The following is a 27652-nucleotide window of genomic DNA, read 5'->3' on the forward strand; positions in this document are numbered from 1 at the left end:
CAGCATGAGTTAAATAAGAAACCTTGAAAAGGGAAACAACTCTTTGGTCTATCTCAGGGGTGTCAAACTCATTTTAACTTGGGGGCCACACGTTGGAACTAACATTATCTCGGGGGCCGGAAGGGTAGATTAGAGAGAAAGAAGAAAAGAGAAAGAAATAAGAGAAAGAGAGGGAGAGAGAAGTATAGATGGTAGGACAAAGAAAGAGAGAAAAAAGCGCAAGAGGGAGAGGGAGAGAGAGAGAGAAAGCATGAAATACAAGAGATAAAAAGAGAAATAGAAAGAGAGGGGAAAAAAGAGAAATAGAGCAAAAGAGAGAAGTACAGAAAGGAGAAGGAAAGAATGACAGAAGGAAAATGGAAGAGGGAGAGAAAAAAAAGGAAAAAAGGAAGAGAGCAAAAGAAGGTAAAAAGAGTAAAAAGACAGAAAAAGAGCAAGAGGAACAAAGAAAGAGAAAAAGAGAGACAGAGAGAGAGAAAGAGAGAGAGAAAGAGTGAGGGAAAAAGGGAGGAAGAGAGAGAGAGAGAGAAAGAAATAAATACAAGTACAGTCCCTTTGTTCGAGGCACTTGGCTTTGGCAACATCAAGTTGACAGCTCGTTTTTCTTGCGCTTCTCTGAGTGTTTTCTCACGGGCCGGATTCAATCCCTTAGCGGGCCTGATCTGGCCCGCGGGCCGCCTGTTTGACACCTGTGGTCTATCTGATGAAGAATCAGACTCTGTCGGACATTAAATAAATACATTGCTAACGTTATGTTGTATTTTGTTGTGTTCACAGATTAGGTTGTCAATATTCAACAACATGAGTCACTTACAATGCTTAGTTTAAGCTTATAATAATTGAATGAAAATTTTACAACGATTTTTAATAATAAATTAGGTGTGCCTGTTATACTTAAGTGCGCGTTGTACATTAATAAAGACAGTAAACAAATGTTTTCACATTTGAGGAAGATTTTGTTTATTTTAGTGGTGTTATTTCACCTGTGGGTTTGTTTTTCCTAAATATTCGATGTTTGAAAGAATAACAATTCAATGAACATGCTAATTATATTTTATATATAGATATACAGTGAAGGCAGCACGGCGGCGCAGTGGTTAGCGCATGTGCGGCACAGTTCATGTCTTGGGAACCTCCTGCTTGGGTTCAAATCCAGCTCCAGACTTCCTGTGCGGAGTTTGTATGTTCTCCCCGTGCTTGCGTGGGTTTCCTCCGGGCACTCCGGTTTCCTCCCACATTCCAAAAACATGCATTTCAGGTGAATTGGCCGGTCCAAATTGTCCCTAGGTGTGAATGAGCGAGTGAGTTGTCTGTCCCCGTGTGCCCTGCGATTGGCTGGCAACCAGTTCAGGGTGTCCCCTGCTCACTGCCCGATGATTGCTGGGATGGGCTCCAGCACCCCCGCAACCCTAATGAGGATAAGCGGTGTAGCTGATGAGATGAGAGATGAGATGAGATATACAGTGAAGTTGCTATATCTATTTTCTTTTTCTTGTGTTTTTAGTTTTACATTTAGCACTAAATGATCACAAGTATTTTTTTTTGTATTCTTAATATTTAAAAAGGAGGACTCTGTTCCGTCATTCTCTTGCATGATCGGCTCAATTGTCATTGAGCAGAAAAGTCATTGAATTGCAGCAGTGAATTGTCATGTAAAAGTTCAGTTTTTTTGTTTGTTCTAATCACTTTTTAGTAACCATTTTTTATTCTCTCTGTACAGGACAAAGTGCATCCCTTTACAATTTATTATAAGGATTATCATATTGTTCCTGAATACAGGACAATTGTGTTTGTAAAACAGCTTGGGTCATCACTCACAGGGAAATTAATATTTTTCTGGTAAATTTGAAGTTGGAAGCAGTATTTTGTCTATGAAATCTTAGTCACAAGTTGAATCAAATTCAAGATTGCAGTTGTAAACTGCTTGCAGGATATGAATGTTGCCTCAATTTTCTAAAAATCAGCAGGCATTTTTTTATTAACAATTATGGAACAACATTGTTGTGTAAATAGTGAGCAATGCAGTCCAGTTTTAGTAAGTATTTATAACAATTCAGGCAATCTTATGTCACCTACATTGTTACCTTGATTCAGTTGTAGAAGGGTGGTATTCTCACGCGGCTCAAGTGGGCAATTTTAAGTATTCTTTTTTAAAGGTACAATCAAAAATACATAAAATATAGATGGTAAAAATATCTGTCCAGCAAAAAAAATCAAAATTCATTTTAACTCTGGGGGCCGCACGATAGAACAAATGTTCTCTCGGGGGCCGGACTAGTAGATTAGAGAGAAAGAAAAAGAGAAAGAAAAAAATAAAAGGAAGAGAGGGAGAGAAAAATAGAGAGGCTGGGACAAAGAAAGAGAGAAAGGGAGAAAGAAAGAGAGAATATGAGAAACAAAAGAGAAATAGTAAGAGATGTGAAAGAAAGAGATCCACAGAAAAATAGAAAGAGAGAAAGAGCGGAGAGAAAAGAGAAGGGGAGAAAGAGAGAAAGGGAGAAAGGGAGAAGAGGAGACACAGAGAGAGAAAGAGACAAATAGGAATAAAGAAAGAAAGAGAGAGAGAGAGAGAGAGAGAGAGAGAGAGAAAGAGAGAGAGAGAGAGAGAGAGAGAGAGAGAGAGAGAGAGAAATACAACTACATCGTCTTTGTGAGAATCACCTGGCTTTTGCCACATCGAGTGGACATATTTCAAACTGCAGCTCGTTTTTCTCTGGCGCTTCCCTCAGCGTTGTCTCGCGGGCCGCATTCAATAACTCAGCAGGCCTGATCTGGCCCGCGGGCCGCCTGTTTGACTCCACTGGTTTAGAATCTTTCACAATTACAGAGATGTCTGAGTATCAGTTCCCATGGTCTTCCTATACTTTATGTACTTTCTTCACATGATTAAAAACTCTCCCATTGTCGCCGTTAGAGTGAGGAAGGCAGAGCAGAAGTTTGTAAATTATTTAATCAATGGAATGTGATCTTGCCCAAATGCATATTGAATTTAAATATGTATGATGAAAAATAATTTGGATTGATAGCGTGCCAATATTAGCAATCTATGATGATTCTTGTCTGCAGTCAGTGATTGAGACAATCAAGATTAGAAACAAAATGGGCAAGACGAGATCGATCTAACAGAGTTTTTCTTCCCCACACAAAAATAGTCTTGGGGCATACGCGATTTCAAATGATCAAAAAACGTATACGGGAAAAAGTTGATAGGTAGGCTGCCCATTTACCTAGTAATAATTAATCCGCATCAAAAGTTAATGTTTTGTTTTAGATTGCACACTATTCAGGTCTACTGTTTCATCACTAGTAATTGACAGGGTTCTTACGGGTGCTTGAAATCTTTGAAAATGCTTGAATTTTAAAGTTTGTTTTTTCGAGGACAGAAAAGTGCTTGAATTTTGGGTGAAGTGCTTTTAAAAGCTAGAAATATTTGCAATGTTTTTAAGCAAGTCTGCTTAAAAATGACACTGCTCTTTGGTGGCTTCGCTTTGACATTGCACTTCTTCTTTCCTATTGATTAACTGCCGCTGGCATTAGTTTGTACGCCATTGACCTTTGGTGCATCATCGCCCCCTACCAGGGTGCCTAAACAGGGCGCTATCTCAGTAGCCTAGATGGTAGTGTGCCGGCTTTGAGACTGGGAGGTCGCTGGTTCGCGCCTCGACCGACACATACCTAATTGGTATAATGGCGGCGCCCTCTGGCTGCGGCTGCACCGACTCGCTACAACGGGTCAGGTGTATCGACATTTCGTTCTGTGTACATTGTTACAAAGAATGACAATACAAAGGAAATTATTATTATTATTATAAAACGTGTATTAGTGCAAGAATTACTTATCAGTTATGGACATTTATTATGCGCCAATGCAAAACAACTAAAATCGTGAGCTATTTATTACATTTATTTTAAACATTTGAAACCCAGAAATTGGAATGTCTTTATTCTCATGGATATCAACGATGTGAAACACTGTATGCAACAAGACATGGCACTCCAAGGTAAAACATGTACAAAGAGTTTGAAGAGAGAAAACTTAAAAGACTATCATAATGAATAGGCAAAACAAATAATAATTACAATTTAGTGCTCAGAAAAACTGGCCTATTTGGTCATAAGAATAACAATAATGGTAATAACAATATTAATAATGCAATGACAAAGAATAATGCACCGTAACAACACATTTACCCAGAACCTATATGGGTAGAGATTTTTCCCCAAAACACTTAACTCATGTATTATTAAGATACTCAAATACATTCATGGCAGCACGGCGGCGCAGTGGTTAGCGCATGTGCGGCACAGTTCATGTCTTGGGAACCTCCTGTTTGGGTTCAAATCCAGCTCCAGACTTCCTGTGCGGAGTTTGTATGTTCTCCCCGTGCTTGCGTGAGTTTCCTCCGGGAACTCCGGTTTCCTCCCACATTCCAAAAACATGCATTTCAGGTGAATTGGCCGGTCCAAATTGTCCCTAGGTGTGAATGAGCGAGTGAGTTGTCTGTCCCCGTGTGCCCTGCGATTGGCTGGCAACCAGTTCAGGGTGTCCCCTGCCCACTGCCCGGTGATTGCTGGGATGGGCTCCAGCACCCCCGCGACCCTACTGAGGATAAGCGGTGTAGTTAATGATATGTGAAATAAATTCATGATTTTCTTCATCTTGATAAAAGCACCCACAAGATTAAAAATCACAGATGTATTGGTGTGTCTGCAAAATACATGAGTCACACTGGATTTCTTCTTTTAATACAGGAAAAAACAAAAAATTGGCTCTTGAAGTCATTATAAAGTTCATGGATTTGGTCACGAAAAAGTTGTACGAACCATGAATAGTCCATAATAGAACATATTTCTATTTTTATTTTTTTTAACGACTCATTCATGGCTTCTGTTTTCGTGCAGGATGCGACAGTGACTTCTGGGGACCTCATTGCAACAGTCGCTGCCAGTGCCAAAACGAAGCCAAGTGCAACCCCATCACGGGGGCTTGTGTCTGCACTGACGGCTACCAAGGATGGCGCTGCGAGGAGCTCTGCGAGCCGGGTTACTACGGTAAAGCTTGCCAACTGCCGTGCCAGTGTCTCAATGGGGCCACCTGCCAACACGAGACCGGAGAATGCTTGTGCGCCCCGGGCTACACTGGCGCCTTGTGAGTAGCAATCAGTATTGACGGAATTGAAATCCGTTTGGTTTTTGAAGCATCTGACTGACTTGTGTGGCAACAGTTGCGGAGAGCGATGCCCATACGGAAGTCACGGGCCACAGTGCGAGCAAGGATGCCCATGTCAAAATGGAGGAACCTGCCACCACATCACTGGGGATTGTTCATGCAAAGCGGGTTGGACGGTATGTCCCTTTAAGTTGAATTGAGAAACGATCATCAATCATTGAATTTGGGCAAAAAGGTTCAATTTGGGGCAGCACGGCGGCGCAGTGGTTAGCGCGTGTGCGGCACAGTTCTGATGCCATGAGATCGAACCTCCTGTGTGGAGTTTGCATGTTTTCCCTGTGTTTGCGTGGGTTCCCTCCGGACACTCCGGTTTCCTCCCACTTTCCAAAAACATGCATGTAAGGTTAATTGGCCGGTCCAAATTGTCCCTAGGTGTGAATGAGCAAGTGAATTATCTGTCTCTGTGTGCTCTGCGACTGACTGGCAACCTGTTCAGGGTGTCCCCTGCCCACTGCCCAAAGATAGCTGGGATGGGCTCCAGCGTCCCCGCGACCCTACTGAGGATAAGCGGTGCAGACAATGGATGGTTAGAGGTTACATTTGTTCATGTTTTTTGTCGTGAGTTGAGTTTGTTCGTACGCTTGAAGGTGCCTGAGTTTTAATGTTGTGTTTTTGAGGTTTTGAAAAGTTATTGAATTTGGTTAAAAGGCTTGTACAGTATTACCTCGCTTTGTTTCAATTGTGGGGTTTTTCGTTAACCTGGTCTTAAATTTGATTTTAAAGGGATTCAAGAAGTCCCAAGAAGCTTTGAATTAAACTTGTTTTCAGCTGTAGGAACCCTGTATAAGACAGACTAGAACATTCTTCACATACTAAAGTTCTGTTCTTCACAGGGTTCTGTATGCGGCCAGCCGTGCCCTCTTGGAAAGTATGGCATCAACTGTAGCAAAGATTGTTCCTGCCGCAACGGCGGCCTGTGTGATCACATTACAGGCCAGTGCCAATGTGCAGCCGGCTTCAGCGGCCGCAGGTAACCAAAGTCAATTCCTGCCAGTGTTGTGAGTAACGTGTTACAAAGGAATGCGTTCTTCAGATTCAGATTCATAATACTTATTGTCAAAGAACAACAAAACTTCGTTTGAAACCATCCAGAAAATGCAAAGATCCACAGAATAAATATCCAATATAAAGATAAAAACCCAATACCCATAGATAGCCCAATATAAACATTAAAATTAAAAGTGCAGATATGGTACTATAAAAACTCAAGAGTAGCATATTCAAATCAGTCAATTTCAAAGTGCAAATAAGAGATTTGAGCAAATAGAGCGGCCGAAACATTAGCGAGCGATTTTAGTCGCTATTCCTGATAGCATAGCCGTTTTCCTTTCTTCCTTATAATGCCAACTTTTCTCAAAAGACAGTGGAAAAGGTTCTCAATTGTTATATACAGTTCTTTCATTGCATGAAGGTGTCCAAAGATGCTAATAACCTTTTAAGGATAGATGCAAAAGGTTGTCTATCTATGAGGAATTCAGAAGCCTAGTACCAACTACACATTGAAATGGATTCAGATTTGTGGGAGATAATGGTATATAGATATTATAAAATGAGTGATCCAGCACATCAAATTCACAAGACAAGTGGTGCCATCTCCACCCGTTCGTAGTCTTAGGCGAGTAACATATTGAAACTACATCAGAAGCCTCACAAACCCGATACACCGGATCAAGAACTGCACATTCTATCTAGCCCATAATTTATTCACTTGTATTTTTTTTTTTACGTATGCGAACAATGTATGCTAATGAGGGCACAGTGATATACTCAAAGAAAGTGCAAGTAAAGCAGCCGCAGTAACTTACAAACTTCTCTCACTGACAACTCACCGACCCAACAGCAGCTTAATAATGTCGTTTGTCTCATCGTTTGAGATTAGCCCGAGCACTTGTGGTGTCGTCGGCGAACTTGATGATAAGATTGGCAGTGGAGGAGGCGAGGCAATCATAGGTGTACAAGGAGTAGAGTAGCAGAACTTCGGTGTTGATGACCAGTCCCCACCCGGAACCCTTGTGTGTGGTCTGTCAGGAAGTCCACTGTGCAGGGCAGTCTTGAGTCCTAGTTGTTTAGTTTAGACTGTTGTCTGAACGGCCAGATGGTGTTAAAAGCCGAGAAGTAGTCCACAAAGAGGAGCCGTGCATAGATGTTTCTGTGCTCCTGGTGCTCCAGTAGTTTGAGCAGCGCTGTGGCAATCGCATCCTCAGTTGACCGGTTCACCCTGTATGCAAATTGGTGTGGGTCCAGGAACGGTAGTAGGGCAGCTTTGATATGTTTAAGTACCAGTCTCCCAAGGTATTTGGCAGGTTTGGAAGTAGGAGCAACATACCTGTAATTGTTTAAGCATGTGACATTTGACTGTTAGGGGACAGGAACGATGGTTGCTGAATTAAAGGAGGCACGGACCAGTGAGTTGTTGTAAATGGAGAAGACGTAAGCCAGCTCCGCAGCACAATCTTTCAGCACCCGGCCCAGTATTTTTTCTGGACCTAATGCTTTCTTCATGTTTTTATGGCGGTAGGCACATCTCACTTCATGCATGCTCAGGTTTGGAGCCAGGTCGGTCAAGGGTAGAGGGGGGCAAGACCAGGTCAGTGTTGTCCATGTCAAAACGGAAATGGAAGATCCTCTGCCAAAGGGGATCCATCAACTGAAGTTATCTTCCTGTTGTAGTCTGTAATGGCCTTGATTCCTTCCCAGACCTGCCTCGGGTTAGTGTTTTCAAACCTGGCTTCAATTTGCCTCCAGTGGTTAAGTTTGGCGGTTCTGATGCCCCTCAGGTGGTCAGCCCTAGCAACGATGTATGCCTCCTGGGTGGAAAGCACTGTGGAAAGCACTGTCACTTACTTTTGAGTCATTTAACATGGTGTGTCATCCATAGTGGTGTGTTGGGGAACACACGTTATGGTTTCCAGAAAGCGATGTTCTCCATGCAGAAACATATAATCCAGGACAGCGAAGGGGTAATTGTCCGATGTGACACGATTGTTGGTGTCCTATTCCTTTAAAACATCCCAGTCTGTGTGATGGAAACAGTCCTTCAGAAAAAGAATAGCATCCTCCAACCATATTCTCTTTGTTGTAATCCCAACACTCTTGATTTTTGGTGTATACTTTGCTTGTAGCAAAATAGAAAGGTGGTTCGAGAGACCCAGGTGGGGATAGACCTTAGCTCTTCATGTCTCTGCTATATTAGTATATACCTGGTCTTAAGTGTTACCTGCTCTGGTAGCACACTTCACATTTGGGTAGAATTTAGGAGACACTGATTTTAAATCCGCATTATTAAAGTCCCAAGCCGCAATAAAAACCCTGTCCGAATGTGCTACCAGGGTGTTATTGATGCAGCTCATCACTTGCGCTGACACTAGCTTAACATTAGTGTCCTGTGGAATGTAAACAATGCAGATGTAAACACAAGAGAATTCCCATAGGAGATAAAAAAGAACGGCACCTTGACAACAACAGTTCTGCTTCTCGGCTACACAGTTTCTCCATTACCTTAACTTTTTTTTGCACCAGGATTTTATGTAAATGCATAGTCCTCTGCCGATCTTTTTACCAGAGTCAGCCGTCCTGTCTGCGCGCTAGCTATCCGCATTTAGAAGGAAGTTGTCCAGCCAGGTTTTGATCAAAATAATGCATGAACAATGGTTAAGCGTGTTCCATGTAGCCATTTCCAGTTGTATCTCATCCAGTTTGTAGATAAACCGTGCATTGGAGAGGAAGATAGTGAGGTGGGGGGGTTTAAAAAGGGTTAGCCTTTCCCCGCACTTGCCCATCTTCAGTCTCTTTTTACAGTGCTTCCTCTTTACCTGCTGCGGCTGGTTTGCCTGCTAATGCGTCTATGTGCGCCACCAATTTCCCTAGTTACGTTCTTGGAACATAATTACTTTTCTCAGTAACAAGTACCCTAATGCGTTATCGACATTTCAGAAATCGACTTTTGCCACAAATATTGTGTAACTCCCGTACTTTTTCAAAGCAGATAATGAATTATGATGTTTTTTTGGACTGTTTTTACGCTCGCAAAGTAGCATAAAATTATCAGGCTGACAGAACACAACGCTGCATGCAATAAGGTGGCATGTTTATATCTACCTACAAGATACTACTGAATACAGTTACAGTGGCATCGTCTTAAGAACACAGTACAAGAACAAGTAATTTCTCCGGACTATATATACTCACACCTAAGCCATATTTCTAACTATACACTTAAATGCTGAAATTATGGGGTCGGTTTGCGCTGCCCTACTTACAAACGAGAAGGGCGATCGTTCGTAAGTTGAATTTATTCGTAAGTTGCTCCGGTGCTATATTGTATGTTTAAGGTTTATATAAGTATATTTAAGGCTTGTATAAGTAACCTGTATTGTTTTGTACTAAACATTTAATAAAATAGTATGCTCAATAAAGATAAATAAAGTGAAGTTTAACTTACTTTTGGAAGATGCGCTTCAAGAGTAGGCGACTTCCTCCTTTGTGGTAAAAAGTGGACGAAAAAAATGATCCAACCATTTTCTCGACCCCATCAAGCTTTCTCGTTCCACTTTCATTTCAAATGAAACGGTTTGCCTCTTCTTTACACCACCCTTCTTGAATGGATGCACGAGATGTTAAATAATAAAAATGTCAAAGTTCTTTGTGCGCCTGAGATACAGTTTAGAATGTTTACACACAAACTAGGAAGAAGAAGTGCATTTCTTCTTTGAGGTGGATGGTGGGTGACCTCTCACAACGCCACACGTTGGTAGTAGTGGTGGAAAGAAGCACTACAGTCATATCCTGTACTCGGAAAAAGGTGCTCACAATACAAAATCTAACTTACAGCATTGTCCGGATATTTTTCGCCATCCTGAAAAAAATGTTCGTATCCACTGTTTTTCGTAAGTCAAATGGTCATAAGCAGGAGGAGCGTCTGTATGTGCTCATCACCAGTAGCAAATGGTAGGCAGCATATGGGGAAGGGACGTGGCTTATACAGGAAAGAAAAAAAAAAGACAAAACTGAGATGGAGTGCCTCGCCTAAGTGTTAGTTTGTAAGCTCTCAAGTTTGCACAAACTACTTCCACAGCTTGGTGGACAGGTTTTCCTCTATTTCTTTTAATATGTGGCATTTTTTAAGCAGTTTAGGAGGGTCGGCCTTGATGTGAGAATTTGCGGTCATTTGTAACTGGATAGTTACTTTCAGAGTAACATGATACTTTTGGGTGTCAGTTCACAGGAGGGGTTGCGCAATTGCTTTTAAATGAAACAACTAATTACTGTAATTAATCACTTTTTTTCAATAACCTGCCCAACACTGCATCCCAGTCAGCTAAATTTAACAAACAAATGATGCCACCAGACATTATGTACGCCCACATTGCATATATGTCAGACACAAAAATGATATATGGATTTTCCATGCAAGGATGGACAGTTTCAAGCTGACAATTACACACCCAATAAAGTCCTTCCCTGACCTATTCTCTGTTGATATCCTAATGAGGCACCAACCTGTTAATTTAAAGGAGAAAGTAAACGCTTGAATAAGTCCATTCTCCAGTGAGATAAGTTGTTATAGAATAGCCATTATTCCATTTCAAGGTGAGCTTGGAGCTCGCAATTGTGTTGTAAATGTTTAATTAGTCTCGTACTTCATAGTGCACGGTCAGGAATTCGTGTCTCTGGCCTTCATCTTCCTCTACTCCCAACTTGTCCATTGATTTCACAGTGGGATTACATGCTGTTTGGGTTCTGGTCATTAATTATAAGTAATGGGTTTTTATTAAAGTCTCATTGAAATCCACACATCTTCTTAGTTCCCCGCGTCTGACGGAGCAGCCCTGAGCAGCTCGACTTTATTACTTCAGCTCAAGCAATCATCTGGCTGATAGAAACTCTTGTCAAGCCCTTTATTTTACCTTATTATTTTCGTGCGGATCGCGCTCATTCTTTTTGTCAGCGTTGAGTGAATTAACTTATTAGGAATAGTCAGGTCTGGTCCCACATGGAGGCATAGGGTATGATTATAGACAATCACTCACGTTTTTAGTTTAACCTTCCAAAGATGGGAGCAAGTTACATAATGGCAAGTAGTGATTTGAAATTTAAACTTCAATTTCCAAGCACAAGTCAAGCTGCAACAAATAACTATTTCAATGTTCAAGTAATCCGTTGGTTACTTTGTCGATCATTTGAATATCTGGGTAATCTTTCGATTATTTTCTCCTTTTTTCTAAAGTTCGAGTCGATAAATAAAATATAAAATAAAATCCTTGTTTTTCGAGGACAGAAAACGATACAAACTTGAAATAATAAAAAAATCAATGCATTGTAATTTTAATTTTTTTCCCAAGGACAATAAAAAAGGCAAAAAATGTTTATCAGTAGCTTTTTCAACTTAAAAAAACTACTGTTCCGACAATTAACAAGAACACAGTTTTAATTAACCCTAAAAACGTCTTGTTTGTTGAACTATGAAATTACATTCTTGATTTTACCTGATTATAGCAGGGTTCGTACGGGTGCTTGAGATCCCTTTTTGAATGTTTTGTGAAGTGTTTGTAAATGCTTAAAATTGTGTCCATGCTTCACAACTACTCTGTATAAAATAGACTGCTTTCTTGTGGCTTCTCTTTGCCATTGCATGTCTTTTTCCCTTGTGATTAACTGCAGCTGCCTGTTAGTTTGTATGCCCATGACTTATGAAGCGTCATTGCCCCCTATCGGTCTTTTCCAAGACGACAGGTGCATGCTACACCTAAATAGGGCACTATGGAATATATATTTGTACTAGGATTACGTATTATGGGCCATCAAAAAATTAAGGTGGCGTTACCCAGTGGTTAATTGCAATAGAAAGAACTTCCTGCTTCTTAAAATGTAGGCTACATATTACTCTCGTTTTTACTCAACACCTATATGAGGAGAGATTTGTCTCAAAAGTATTTACACACATATTGTTCAGATCCATAAATATATTTGCGATTTACTCGAAATCTAAAATTTCGAAGTCTTAATAAATGCAGACACAACATTAAAAATCACATATTTTAATCGCAGATATATTTGCAGAATATATGATTTACACTGAATTTCTTCTTTCAATGGTGCTTGGGAAATTGAAAAATAAATTGCTTGATTTTGGCAATGAAATAGGTGTACGAGCCCCGTAAAGGGTTAGGGTTATCGTTACTGTATGGTATTTTTACTTGACTTGACTATGTTTTGTGTACTATTACCCAATGCTAAATCTATTACACCCTGGTCATCCTGGAAGGGGATCATCACTCGTGAGGCCCCTTCTCAAGGTTTCTTATTCTCCTTGTGCTGAGGTTTTGAATTTTTTCTTCCCCGTATGTAGGTTTAAGATTAAGGAATGGTGTAATTGTAACCTTTGAGACATCTCGTGATTAAGGACTATACAAATAAATGTGACTTGTGACTTGATAAAGATGTATGTCATTTCAAAGGGTTAGCCTAAAACTCCCAAAATTGGTTGCCCAGACCAATTCCAATCGTGTGAATCAAGTCCCGAAAATGACTCTAAATGCGCAATTGTTCTTAGACAAATTCACGTGTACTTTATTTTCACATTTTCTGAAAGAGAAAGGCACTCATGTCTGACAAGTGAATCTTGCACACTGCAGGGAGTTTCCTTGGATCCTCTTATCCTTAGCAATATGAAAAATGTTTACTTTATTCAATTGTGTTTGATCATGCAAGTTTCAAGATTGGTTTCAACTCTGCGGCAGTAGCTCAATCATTATTTTTGTTAGCCCTGCTTTCTTTGAGCAGTCTTTAATAATTTCAGCCTCTGGCGGTCAGCTCGGCGACCTTGTAGCTCACCTTCGTCGCATTTTCATTTGACCCATAGGGTCTCGTGAAAAAGCACTTCTGTGCCGTTAAGACAGCTTCCAGTTCCTTCACCTTTTCACAGTGATCGTTTCCAGTTAATTTTTTGTAGTCAGCATTTTTCATCGAGCACAACCTTTTGATATTATATTCTTTAAAAACAGCCACAGTATCTATGCAAATCAGGCAGACGCAATTGTTAAGGATTTCGGTGCAAAAAATACTCCTCTTGTCCTGGAAGTGGCGGCCCTCTCGGTAAACTTTTTATTTTTTTATTTACAGTTGCTATGTCAGAAATAGGGTGGGCTAAAATTCTCAAAGAAAGCCAAGGGCCAAAAGGTTACTGCTATCATCTCGTGAAATGGTGATTTATTTTGATTGTTTTTGGAACATTTTATTTCATACTGTGGTCAACATTGCTGGCGGGCCACATATTATTAGTTTTATGACAAAATCTGCGGTCCAGTAAAATTTTGATTACGGCCATAACTGGCCTGGGCTACAGCTTTAATTCCCCATATTTTATGCAATTTTTGTTTTAGGATAGACAGTTCTGAATGACTCTACAATATGTGATTGCTTGAATCTGTCTTTTCTTTTTTAATTAACCGATGTACCACTGAAGAAAAATAAGCAGGAAAGTATTGTCTCTAATCAGAGCTTTGCTGTGGTAGTGTATTGTGCATTACAACAGAAGGATAAAAGGGGATGGGTAGGCAAGTGGGCACATTTTGATTAATATATTTTTGTTGTAAAAAGCTCATGGAAGATTTAAAAACTACCGACACTCAAAGTGACCAAACCGCATCATTTTGCTTCTCATTTTTCCTAGCCTTTCACAAGATTTTTGTTTTTTTCTGGTACCAGTAGATGGTGGACAATTATCTCAGCACCCTGTAGGTGAGGCTTATGTTATGTAAAATGAATCAAAATTCCTTTACCTAAAGGTATTTAAAAAATACATTATGTCATAGGTCATGATTTTTCTCTGAAATAATCAGTATGCATTCAATAATAAATGCTGTCCTTCTAAATAAGGGGTCTCTAAATCAAGGCCCTGGGACCATTTGTGGCCTACTGAATGCTAGTTTGAGGCCCCTGCCTTAAAAGGACAGTCTAAAGGGACAATGTGGATTATTTAGTGCCTCTGCATGAAAAGACACACATGCAAAGACATAAAAAACAATGATAATTGCAATAATGGGAAAAAAAATACTTGAACCATTACATAAACGTGCACTTTTTAAATTATTCGTAAGTGAAAAATTTTCTATTTATTTGATTTCACATGAGGCTCACAGAGAGGGAGCTGACATTATTGTTGGCCATCTTTCTGCTGCAGCTACCTCTAAAAACCTTCCTTTTTTCTTACTTTTTCTACTTTTTTCTTATTTTCATTTTTATAATATTTTCCTTTCATTTATGTTATCTCGCTTTTTTCTTATTTCCTTCTTCTTTCTTTTTTCTTTTCGTGTTTTCTTCATTTAGTTTATTTTTCTTTTTTTCTTTAGTTTCATTTTGTTTGTTTTTTGGTTTGTTTTTCCCCTAGCTTTTTTTCTCTTATCCTTTTCTCTGTCATTCTTTTTTTCCCTTTTTCTTATTTGCTTTTTTCCTTTTCCTTTTTTCTTTTCCCCTCTCTGTTTTTTAAATATTTTTCTCTCCTTTATTTGCAAAAGGCTGGGCAAAATATGACAAGAAAATGTTGCTTTTTGTTTCCTTTGCTTCTCCATAGTTTATATTCTTCCCTGTACTTTGTTGTACTCGTTTTCATCTTCATTGCAAAATAAAGCGACAATGTAATAGGCAATGTCCCTTAAATGTAAATGCAGCTCATAGAAAAATATGAATTTATTTATTACTGATTGATTAATTATTTTAATAATTGTAACGTAATAATAGTTTTTAATGTGTTTTGCTTTTAGATCTTATTTTAAAAGATCTTTCACAACCGAGTAATATTTTTACAAGAGCTTTTTACGAAAAACACAATTTGGCCCACCCCCAAATAAAACCGCTCCGGTGGCCCCAACCCAATTGAATTTGAGTCCCTGGTGTAAGTACTGCATATAGTATTTCATTACGCCTCAAATCGTTTAGTGACATTACTGGATATACAAGTCAAATGTTTTGACTTTATAGGTGTCAGGACGACTGCCCTGTGGGAACGTACGGCCCCCAGTGTAACCAAAAGTGCGAGTGCCACAACGGAGCCAAGTGCCACCACATCAATGGTGCCTGTCTGTGCGAAACTGGTTTTAAAGGACCCAACTGCCAGGAGAGATTCTGCCCCCCGGGCCTTTACGGCCTTATTTGTGACAAGTACTGCCCCTGTAATGCCACCAACACTGAGAGGTAAGTTAACCGTTTAGTCCCACTTGAGTTTCCACCTCACTTTAAGCTCTATTCCGAAGTCTGAACACCTCTCGGCCGTGTCCCCTACTTGTCTTTTCATTGTGACCGCCGCTTCATTCATTATTCCTCGGCATTCATAGTTAATGCCGTGTTAATGCTCTGATTCTGGCTGCATAGGTGTCACGGCAGAGTGAAGGAGAATGAAGACGGCGCATTCATTTCAAATAGGCACACATGGGCATACAACACACGCACTCTCTCAAGGGATACACAACGCTGGAAAATACTGTGATACCACTTAACCTGCCCGTCATACAGTATATTGTGTTCTCCTTAAGTGGGCAGCTTGCATTTTGGCAGGAGCCCAACATTTTGTTTCAAAAGGAGTTACTTTGCTTCGAGCTTTATCGACACTCTTGAGTAAAACAAACAGAAAATAAAACAAATTCTGCCTTGAAAATATCATCGCTTCCGCTAGTAAAAGTCGGCCGGATTAATGCTAACGCATTATAAAAAACATTACAGACTGGCTTGCAAATAATATGGATGTTTCAGTATAAACTTTAAAACCAGGAATATTCAACAGAGCAGCAACAAATGCAGAGGGATGATCAAGCAATACTTGCAAATATATACTGCACTGTTTTTTTCTTACTTTGTGAAAATGTGTTGTTTTATTGCTGCAGTGTTCTTTGAGTTTTAGGCAAATATGCCTGGGCAACAATGATGTATTTGAGGGATATTAGAGATGTATGGGGGTTTTTAAGGGTTATTGATCTATCTTCGTTATTCATTATCCATTATCCGTTATCGGTCAGTTCATTATATGCTACAAAGCCTAGGAGCCGGGACACTTACTCTCAGCCAAAAGGCTAAGCTAAGGTCCTAGCCCTAAAGCCTTGTTGCGATCATTGCGAATGCACCGTTCCCGGAGGTACTGCAATACCGGGCCGATGCGTGGAGTGGACAGAGCAAGCTCTTATTCCATCTCCGGAATGCAAAAAGATATTAGAGATGTATTAGTCATGTACAGAAATTATACCCGAGGAAAACTGTTGTCATTGTGTATTGTTTATGTATGATTTTATATAATAACATAGTGTTCCTGAATCATGGTTCATAAATCCCTTAACCACACGGGTCATCAGGGCATCACTTCTAGTGGTGTGTCTTGGGAAAGTATAACCTGGAGGCGTCCAACCCCTTTCCAGGCCCTTTTTTGGGGTACAGGTTTGCTCTCCCACATGAAACAAATGACTGTTTAACAGTAGTGGGTTGAGTAGCCCAAATTGTTTTTGAATCTGAGTTAAAGTTTTAAATTTAGAATTAAAGCTTTAATGCTCTAAGAATTAGAGCAGTACTTTAAACATTATATTGAGAGTTAAGTCTCAAATTTTTTGCAGTCAACATAGAAAATCCCTTGTATAATTAGACCCATTGGGGGTGGGTATCAGTTAGTGGATCTGGGCGGGGTTGGGGGTTTAATTTGATGCAATATATATTTTTGAGTTATTAAGTCAGTGGCCAATAATTCAATATGCATTTTTTATGTGCTAAAATGACTGGTCCCTTGTTTTATGGTTTTCAAATATATTTATTTTATAAAAAGTTTTATTTGCAAGTAATGCATTTAAGTTCAACAAATTTAAAATGTTGCTACCGCTGAAGGCACCATGGTGTAAATATACAGTAGTTAGTTAAACTCATCGCAGGTCTAAGAAAAGTGCTGTTATTACAACCCCAGCAAACACAGAAATACTCAATACACATATGCAGGTTTTTTTTTTTCAGTTGTAGCATTTTAGCCCCGTTTGTTCTCATTATGCTTCTACTGTAGCTGCCACCCACTTTCCGGAGAGTGCACCTGCACTGCAGGATGGACGGGGATTTACTGTAATGAGACCTGCCCGCCCGGCTTCTATGGGGAGGAATGCATGTTGCCGTGTAGCTGCACCAACGGTGCCGACTGCCACCCTATCACTGGTACCTGCATGTGTGCGCCAGGTTTCATGGTAAGTCTTTGTTATATCTTTTTGCTTCAAGTGAAATTGGCATGAAAATAGACAAAAAGTAAAAGTATTGTTTGCGAGAAACATAGTTTTGAATTGATGTGGCCTAGGAGTAAAAGTGTGCACACCCTTCGTGGCATACTTACAGCAGAATTTGAGCCTGAACCAGACTTAACCAGCATGTTGTGTTAGGAATTAGTACCACTAACTGTTGTTAGCAGGTCAATTTTGACCTGTGGTTAAACTTTTTCCTGACCACGAAAAATCTACATCCTAACAAACATTATATGCATCCATAATCATCCCTGAAACACATCAGTTTTAAGATCTTATAACCTGAAACAGGTCACTGTAGACCCTATCACAACATGAGGGTTAAATATAATTTTCTGAGACTGGCAGGAGTAACCATTATGAACAGCTAAGGTAGGGAACTTTTTCTTACTGATACAGTGAAAGATTTTTGGGCCGCTTTGATACTTATGGACTCCGCTGAAATTAAACTGTTTGTACAATATAATTTTTTAATGACTGTTACTAAGAATTTCCGTACTATAAGACATACCTAAAAAAAAGTAATACGGTAGGTTATAGTTTTATTTTCAAAATATAATTCTAAAATTGGAAATGCAAAATAATGCCTCAAAATAGAAATTCCAAGAACAGGGTAAAATATGTTCTTTGGAGAAGTAATACACTTTTCTCTCAATTTCCAGAAATTTTGGTTTCTATTTCACTAAGATCAGTGAAATATATTTGCCCGATTTTAGGGCCTATAAGGTGCACCCAAGAATTAATCTGCAATTTATCAGTGCCCTACAGTCTGATAAATGTGGAACTTGTCAAGACCCAAAAAGACGGTGGACCCAGACGCGTAACATTTTCACACAAGCTGTTATTTATGGAAATAGATAGATAGATAGATAGATAGATAGATAGATAGATAGATAGATAGATAGATAGATAGATAGATAGATAGATAGATAGATAGATACTTTATTCGTCCCCGTAGGGAAATTCACACTTCCAGCAGTCTACCCCGTTGTTTATTAACAGATTAACATGATGCCCTAGGGGTGCTTGTAGCGGAGTGGATGACGTCACGCCAGTCCAAAAGTTCGACATCCCTGCGGCAGATGGAAAACTTTTCTTTGTGAAAATCCAGGGATACACCACCTCGTGTTAGCAAGTCCGCCTCCTCTCCGATTCCCCCCGGCTTTCGTGTCTCTGTTTAGCGGCGTTGAAGCCGGAATAGCTCCGGGTAGCTCCGGGTGGCTACACGTTAGCGTCCGGAATGCTAAACGTGAGCCACGTTTCTGCAAAACACAGCAACTGTGCTCTCTGTGCGCTTCAATGTTTTCCACCAGCACTCGATGATCTTATTTGGTCGTGAGTTCGCATTTACCATGATTATGGATTGTACCGAAGACTTATAACGCCGCTAGCTGCTTCGCTAGCTCCGGCTCTTCTTCCAGGATAGGCCCCTTCATCACGCCGGCACGAGAATTCTTCAGGGCAAGGAGTTGAAATTCCTTGAATACACGCATTTTTTGTGCGCTAAAACCCATGTCCCATAGGATAGAAGTAATCCATAGTGTAGTTGTCAAAACGGGAAGAAAAAACACCGAAGATAGGTGCAGACAATAAAACAATAGGGCAGCTGCTGGAAAAGGCAGCCAAATACAGGTCTTGCCAGTGTAGAGCTTTGTTGACGGACTGACCAGGAGTGAGTGTGAGTCTTACCTATTGCAGTTTGGTTTTGCCTGGAGGTGTGAAGTCCAGAAATGCTGGACAGGGCAGCAGAAAGTCCTTAAACTTTCAACAGGATCGGTATCGTCTCATTTGTGCAAAGAGGAACATGATGTCCACTACCATAGACTTACAAAGTCTCCTCCATTGTGCTACTGCTGCGAACGTTTTTACCGAACCGTCAGAAAACGGTTCCATGTAGTGCAGTGGTCGGCAACCACCGGGCCGTGGGTAGTTTGGTACTGGGCCCGCACAGAAATAAAAATAAGTTATTTTGTAACTATTGTTTTTTGACTGCTACGTTTCAAATTGAGCTTTAACTGGAGCTTTGAGGTGGTACGCTTGAATTAAAATCAGTTTTGTTCGAACGGGCGGAAGATAGTCAAGTCATGTTTATTTGTATAGTCCTTAATCAATAAGAGTCTCAAAGGGCTGCACAGATCAAAGACCATTGCAAACTATTATTACAGACTATTAACCTACATGAGGGCAAATGATACACACATTATCAACATAAAGTATAGGTTATTCATATCCTATAGAGTAGAAGTGTGTTTTAAGCTTGGATTTAAACATTTGCACTGAAGTTGCATATCGAACCTCAGGGGGAAGAGCATTCCACAGCACCGGGGCCTGGATGGGGAACGCTCTCGAACCTGCGGATCTCTTCTTGGCTCTTGGGATAACTAGTAGACCAGCGTTTTCAGAACGAAGCAAGTCCATGCATGATTATGTATAATACCAAGAGAACCTTAAAATCACATCTTAAGCTAACAGGGAGCCAATGCAGGTTAGCTAAAATCGGGGTAATATGATCAAACTTTCTTGTCTTAGTTAAAAGCCTCGCTGCAGCATTTTATACCAGCTGGAGGCTCTTGATTTTGGACTTCGGGAGACCGGAGAGTATAGCATTATAGCACAGTAATCGAGACGGGAAGTAACAAATGTGTGAATTATAATCTCTGCATCTGACTGAGACAGCATAAGACGAATTTTAGCAATGTTGCGAAGATGGAAGAAAGCTGTTCTAGTAATATTTTTCACGTTTGTTTGAAATGACAGATTGGGGTCAAATTTGACACCTAAATCCATTTTACAACCGTTCTAGTAAGATATTATGGTCCATAGTGTCAAAAGCAGCACTATGGTCCAGCAGCAGCAAGAGTGATGAAGCGCCGAAGTCCATTGCCAGCAGAAGATCATTGGTTACCTTAATCAGGGCTGTCTCAGTAGAGTGGTTAGCCCTGAATCCTGATTGCATTGATTCAAAAAGATTGTTATCGGATATAAAATCATTCACCTACTGTGCCACAACTTTTTCAAGTACTTTAGAAACGGTACGTTTGACAGATACAGAGAAGGATGAATTAAACCAAACATTGGTGCTTATAGCGTGAAAAATGTTCAACTACGTCATGCTAGAGAATCTAAACAGGTTTTTAGCCATAGAAAAACCTTTTTGCACCGGAGTTGGAGGATGCATGGATCCCTAAGCCAAGAAATGACGCAGACCTAATAACACAGACAAACCTTTGCTAGGTTAGTTCATTGGTGAGTGTATTTTTAAATACTTGACACGCTGATGAAAGGACGTTTTGCTTTAAACGTTACAACCTGAGTGTGTCGCAATTAGCACGTCAGCCTCACCATTCAGCGGTCCCGGGTTCTATTCTAGCTACCAGCCTCCTTGTGTGGAGTTTGCATGTTCTCCTTATATCCTCCGGCTCTCCAGTTTCTTGCCACATTCCAAAAATATGGATTGGCCCAACACCCCAGCAGCCCCCGGCTGCTTAACGCACAGACACGCACCAAGCCGAGCACAGAGGAGAGCTGCTTTGCACTACAGAGGGCGCAGATTCTCCACAAAATAAAAGATAAACTAAGAACAATGAAGGGCGGATACTTTAAAAAAAGGCAGCAAGAGAGAAACCCGGCCCAGGCCAAACCCAAATTAATGATTGACAATTTTAGGCCCGACCAGAATTTCGGTTCAGGCTTGGGTCGAGCTCGAGCCTAAGATCTTATCTCTAGTGTGGGCGGCTCCATCTGTGAGTATACATGGTGAAGCAGTGCGGTGAGAGTCGCCAGATTTGGACAAATAGTAAATAGCAGTTACTTTTTTCAACTGAGCTTATTTCTTTAAAAAAAATGGTGACAAAGTCCTATGGTCATCGTCTGATCAGAGAAGGATGACATTCTGTGCACGTGGTGAACGCGGTCTCCCGAAGGAACGCAATTGCCATGGTGACCAAAAATTCATGCATCATTCATGCATAGTTCATGCGTCAGCTCAGTGTTCTTGCATTTAAATGTGATTTTGCTAGCAAAGTGCCTGTGTGTTTATGGAAAGCAATATTTAGATATTGGAGGTGTCACGGTTCACCGATCCCTTAACCACTAAGGTCATAGGGGCATTACTTCCTGTGGTGTGTCTTATACAAGTACAGCCTGATTGTTCAGCCTTCTACAGGAATGTTCTTTGGATAGGAGTTTGCTGCCACACATGAAAATGCAAAAAATAAAAATTAAAAAAACAGCACCGAAGTGAAAGATTTTCTGGAAATGCATAGCTTCACAAAAATCTGTTGTCTTGGAAGTATTCTGGGAAACTTGTGTTTTAAAGAAACTTATTTTGTAATGAAAGATCATTTTGAGCTAGCAAACAAACACTTAGCCAAGGCACTCTATGTGTCCTATGGCTATATAGCTACGAAAAATAAATTCCGTAGGCCTTAAAAAGTCAGTCAAAATGGTAAAAAGTGGCTGGCACTGGCTCTCTTTTTGGGGCATTAATTGAGTGAATCCAGCCCTTGGGCCAGGCAGTAAAAACATTGTCAGACAATGAACCGTCCGTGGTACAGAAAAGGTTGCGGACAAATGCTGTAGCGGGTCCTGTCCTCTCTGAATTGTGTCAGGGAAGTGAAATCAACAAGCAATGTACTCCTGTACCCCTTAGAGGACACAATCTCTGCCACAAATGGGACACATTGTCCCCTTTGCAGTCCTAATTATTTGTACAACTTCACCTGCATGTTTCTTATCCCTCAATCTGAAGTTACAGAGCGAGGGCGTTGCGGGCAACATAACATTTCAGTGGAAATTGCCACTGTGGCGAATTGAGCCGCGGAGCAAGGCCTCTCAGACTGTGTCTTAATTTTCTCCACCTGTTTTCTCACTCCGGGGAGGTCCGCCAGATCCATTAAACAGACCTTGAGGGCAAGAGTTGGGAGGCGACAGACGCAGTACATATGGAGGATTGGTTGGACTCTGTAGAAAGTTTTTTTCTGAAGAGAGAGACCTTTAACAAAATTAGCATACAACGCGGTGGGTCTGTTGCCGACGTATCTGTTAGCAGGTAACCTTTTGTCACTTGGCGCCCAATCATTATCGCAATGGGTTTGAGCACTTTAAAGAAAAAAGCGCTTGATGATGGCATTGCAGCCTTGATTGTCTGTGAAATAGTCTCCTTGGGCCACCGCCGATGGGGTCGAACCTCCCCGCTGCATCTTTGTTCCGCAGCCTCATCGGGAAGTAAAAGCAAGCAAAGTAGACAGAGCTCCGGCATGCTTGATTAAACAGTGGTAATTGGACATGCTCTTTTTGACTGGGACTCAATAATTACATGATTCCTACTCATGCAGTGCCCTCTAGGTGTTACATTTAAGTTCACGTCGCACAGTCTAAATCAGGGGTCTTGGTACACATGGGCACCTGGGTGTTGAGGACAGCTGAGGTGCCCGCGGGGGACATGTTCTGATAAAAGCTCACCAGTGTTGGGTCATTGTCATTTTCTATTAAAATCATCTTTTAGTGGTTAACTGAGTATTTAACTTCCATCCATCTATTATCTGCGCCGCTTAACCTCAGTAGGGTCGCGGGTGTGTTGGAGCCCATCCCAACCATCTTTGGGCAGTGGGGAGGGGACACCCTGAACTGGTTGCCAGCCAGGTCGCAGGGCACACAGAGACAGACAATTCACTCGCTCATTCACACCTAGGGACAATTTGGACCGGCCAATTAACCTAACATGCATGTTTTTGGAATGTGGGAGGAGACCGTAGTGCCCGGAGGAAACCCACGCAAGCACGGGGAGAACATGCAAACTCCATTCAGGAGGTTTGAACTCATGACCTCAGAACTGTGCCGCACACGCGCTAAGCACTGCGTCGCCGTGCTTCCCAGTATTTAACTTTATTTCCAATAAACCAGCGGTCTTCAACGTGTTGCCCACAGGCACCGTGGTGCACCCTAAGGCCAGCTGAGGTGCCCACGGACATTTTCGGAGCTACCAGTTTGAAATGCATCTCTAAAATAGAAACTTATGTTAAAACTCTTATGTTATTACCAGATTGTAATGATTAAAAGTAGGGTAGCCCAGTCTACCACTGAAACATTGCACTTAAAGATACCGATCATGCCAATGATTTCTCATTCCAGTTAGAAATCAAATTTCCCAGAAAATCACTATGAAGGCGAGCCAGTCTCCAGGCTACTCAGATGGTCTGAAGGGGTTACCACATTGGTGACCCCAACTTTAAAGTCATCATCTTTTAACCTCCAACCCTCACCCCCCCAAGTTGCTTAAATCATTCGTTCAAATCCAAAATCTTTGGCCGTTATCCATGGCGCAACCTGGAAAATGAAACGAACCTAGTGGATTGTTGTGGCCCTAAGTGTTTTCAGAGCACAACATCTGCATATATACCGCATCTGCATTCTGTTAGCACCGTTGAATGTGAATGATGCGGCCATTAGCGAGTCCGAGCTAGATTCCAGTCTGCCTTCGGTGGTGGCGAAAAGAAATGATTTCCTGGTCTCTCGGGGGCTTTCTGAGCTCATCAAAAGGTTCGCCGGTTCATTTTCTGTCTTGCCGCATGAATGTTAAGACATGCCAGTTGTTCTGCTCTGTTACATGAACTGTTAAGAAGTGAGACTGATTGGTAATTATCAGTGTCGTTTGCATCCAATCTCAAAGGGCAGCCAGAACATCAATGCTGCCGCATCAGGGAAAGATGCAGAGAGGGGGCCGAGGACCAGTATTGGGCGGGTGACTGGGGAAAAAAAGTAATTGCCGTATTTCCTACACTAAAAAGCGCACTGGATTATAGGACGCAACCCCACAAAAAAAACTTTTGTCATATGTTTTCCACACATTGGGTGCTACAGAAGAAACGTCAACAAAACAGTCGGATAAGTCTGTCAAACTTTATTAGCCCCTTAATGTTCTGTTGAGAAGCAAATACATGTCTCCGACACGTACATTCACAGTGTATGTACGATGTCACCAGTCACTAAAATACTTCATGCCACATATCATTGGAAAGCTTAAAATCTTCAACATATGATGACTATTTGAAACTATCCTCATCACAGAAACATCCCGATCAGTCTTACCAAAGACGTCGTCTTCCAGCCATCACGATCGATGATGATACGCAACCATGGTCCCCTCATATCCGTGAATGTAGTGAATCCCACAGTTTAAAATATGTATGTACTTGGAAAGACGAAATAATAACGACACATTTTCAAAAATATGCCATCTTTTTCGGCCAATTGCAGGCTTTGTTTAACCCTTCTTTAGCCAATACAAGCCTGTAAATATTAAAAAGGATCCGCCTCCTTTAACTCAGAATAACTTTAGATAGATAGATAGATAGATAGATAGATAGATAGATAGATAGATAGATAGATAGATAGATACTTTATTCATCCCCTAAGGGAAATTCACATTTCCAGCAGCATCCCTGAGCTGAGAACAGTACAATAATAAAGCCAAAAGAATACAATATACAAATACCCAGTGTGACGTGCAAATGCCCACTGTAGCATGTTATATAGAGTAACTAAATAGTGCTACACAGAATACATATTGCAGTAAGATTCGTAATATCCAATGTAGGTGGTGTGGTTTAATGTGGGCCTTTACTCTGCCGGGTGGAGTTAAAGAGCCTCATGGCATGAGGAAGAAAAGATCTCTTCAGTCTGTCCGTAGTACAAGACAGTGACAGCAGTCTGTCGCTGAAACTGCTCTTCTGTCTGGAGATAATGCTGTGTAGTGGATGCGATGGATTGTCCATGATTGACCTCAGCTTTTTCAGTGCTCGTCTCTCAGCTACTGTTGTTAGGCTGTCCAGCTCTTTGCCCACAACAGAGCTCGCTTTCCTAGCCAGTTTATTGAGACGAGAGGCATCCTTCTTCTTGACGCTGCCTCCCCAACACGCTTTAGCCAATAGTGACTGATTCAAATGATGATTTACTCATTGGTTGGGAAATTAAACGCTGGTATATATATCCTAGCATGCACCGGTGGTTTAGGGATCCAACCATCCACCAACCAAGCATTAACATGGCAAAACTAAGAAAAAGCGTGTTTAGAATACAGTTCAAACAGCAACCCAAACCCCAGAAAAGACGAATAAGACAACGTTTATTTAAGTGCTTATTTGTCTTATATCTTCGCTATTCTTACAACACTGCTTTACTGCGCCTACTTGCCATATGGGCTGCCTCTATCCATCCATCCATTATCTGCACAGCTTATCCTCAGTAGGGTCGCGGCGGTGCTGGAGCTCATCCCAGCTATCTTTGGGCAGTGGGCAGGGGACACCCTGAACTGGTTGCCGGCCAGTCGCAGGGCACACAGAGGACAGACAATTTGCTCGCTCATTCACATCTAGGGATAATTTGGACCGGCCGGTTAACCTAACATGCATGTTTTTGGAATGAGGAAACCGGAGTGCCCGGAGGAAGCCTACGCAAGCACGGGGAGAACATGCAAACTCCACACAGGAGGTTTGATCTCATTACCTCAGAACTGTGCCGCACATGCGCTAACCACTGCGCCACCATGCTGCCTACCAACTGTAATTCGCTGGATACAGGAAGAAACAAAAGGTAGTGGGGGCTACTGAGATGTCTGGACAAAGATCTGATCAAAGCCATTCCTGCCATTTAATGGGGTATTTTTCATACAGAAATTATTCTCTTAGGCATGAAACTTACTGATGAGCTGTGCCTAAGCCTTTCTAATCGTTTTTTCAAAACGTTTGGAACTCAGGGACAATGCTCCTTAAAAAGTATCTATCCGTTCTGGCAGTAAATGAGTTAATAATCAATTTTCATCAGTCTTATCAATCCATTGTTGCAGCCCTAGTAACAGTACTCGTTACAGAAAAAAGTAATTGCGTTCCAGGAGCGCATTACTTTTTAACTCCCAACACTACCAAGGACGTCTCTGTTTGTGGGTTCGACTCCTCAACCAGCCTGACTGGGTTGTTACGTAAGGGTCTGCTTATCCCTTGCTGGGTAGACTGACAGCCTCGGTGTTTTAATAATGACTCTCCACATGCATGCTTTATACTTCCGGCTTAAAACAGAATAAGATTCAGATGCTAATGAGGGAGTCCGTTTCTCGAGATCCTGCCCAACCGGCAAGTCCGTTCCCAATCGGTGCACGGCGGGGAAAACAACACGCCGGTTTGCAGTGCACCGGTCTTTACGGTCTGTCGGTTCATTCTTGACCGTTTGCTTCTTTCCCTTTGCTTAGAATAAAACACAACAGAACTGCTTCCATAAGCCACCCCGAGTCTTTCATTTGCGGCGGAACAAAGGTTCATCGCGTCCGATTGATCAAAATTTCATCTGCAGACGGGGGCTTTTATGTGTGACGCTGGGGGGAAGGAGAGCCATTTTAAGATGCGCTTTCCGCCCTTGCTCTCCTCCAGTGCTCCTTTTGCCTTCTGTTTAAACTGAGTTCAAAATGATAATGAGACCAGCGAGCGTTTGGCGGTTGAAGGAGAGAGGGTCACCTGCCCCTAATTGGAACTTTAAATCATTGTGTCACCTGTCACTCAAGCTTCAGTGTGTGTGTGTGTTGAGATTCCGTAGGCCGCCTGTGATCTCCGTCTTATAAGTCTTTAAAGCAGGGCTGGGCCACTATTTGGAGTCGGGGGCCGCATTGGGTTAAACAATTTCCTGGATCCTGGAGAATTATCCAATTTGTTCATTTATGAATAAGTATACATGCAGACATCTACGTGTTATGTTTCTTTATATTTGTTTTTAAATAGGTTTGGTTTTTAAAACACTCCCAAATAAAGCCAAAAAATAGGCGCTTGTTTAAGGCGCTAAATTATATATTTAGTTTTGTAGTTTTACTGTAGTTGTATTTTTTTTAGTATTTTGGTTGTAATTTTTCTAAAGTAGTATATTTTCTGTAGTATTTCTATCAAGGTATTTTTGACGTATTTCCGTATTTGTGTAGTATTTGAGTGTTTGGGCATTTAGGTTGGCCATGGTCAATTTTTTGTTTTTTTTTGCTACTTTTTCCTTTTTTTTCTTTCTGGCCGCCGTTGGGAAAAAAAATGCATAAATTGGCCACATCGTTGCATAAGCCGCAGGGTTGAGAGCTTGTTAAAAAAATAGTCAGAATCTTACGGTAATGAATCTCTTTTCAAGTCAAGTCATGTTT

The 27652-nt window shown here is 41.1% G+C and overlaps 1 protein-coding gene and 1 pseudogene across 1 annotated transcript in view; one reads left to right on the forward strand and one right to left on the reverse strand.

The window, feature by feature from the left end:
* megf11 (multiple EGF-like-domains 11) overlaps positions 1–27652 on the forward strand; it is a 208907-nt gene that overhangs the window by 121382 nt on the left and 59873 nt on the right. The window contains exons 7-11 of the mRNA XM_088340142.1: positions 4903–5149; positions 5226–5346; positions 6064–6200; positions 15209–15421; positions 17259–17433. Of these exons, the coding sequence (XP_088196268.1) occupies positions 4903–5149; positions 5226–5346; positions 6064–6200; positions 15209–15421; positions 17259–17433 (893 nt within the window). The remainder of the gene's footprint in view (positions 1–4902; positions 5150–5225; positions 5347–6063; positions 6201–15208; positions 15422–17258; positions 17434–27652) is intronic.
* Positions 16334–16458, reverse strand: LOC148362669 (U2 spliceosomal RNA; annotated as a pseudogene).

The sequence above is a fragment of the Urocampus carinirostris genome, chromosome 7 (assembly GCF_059441175.1).
Source record: "Urocampus carinirostris isolate Australia breed hairy pipefish chromosome 7, RoL_Ucar_1.0, whole genome shotgun sequence".
Taxonomy (NCBI): domain Eukaryota; kingdom Metazoa; phylum Chordata; class Actinopteri; order Syngnathiformes; family Syngnathidae; genus Urocampus; species Urocampus carinirostris.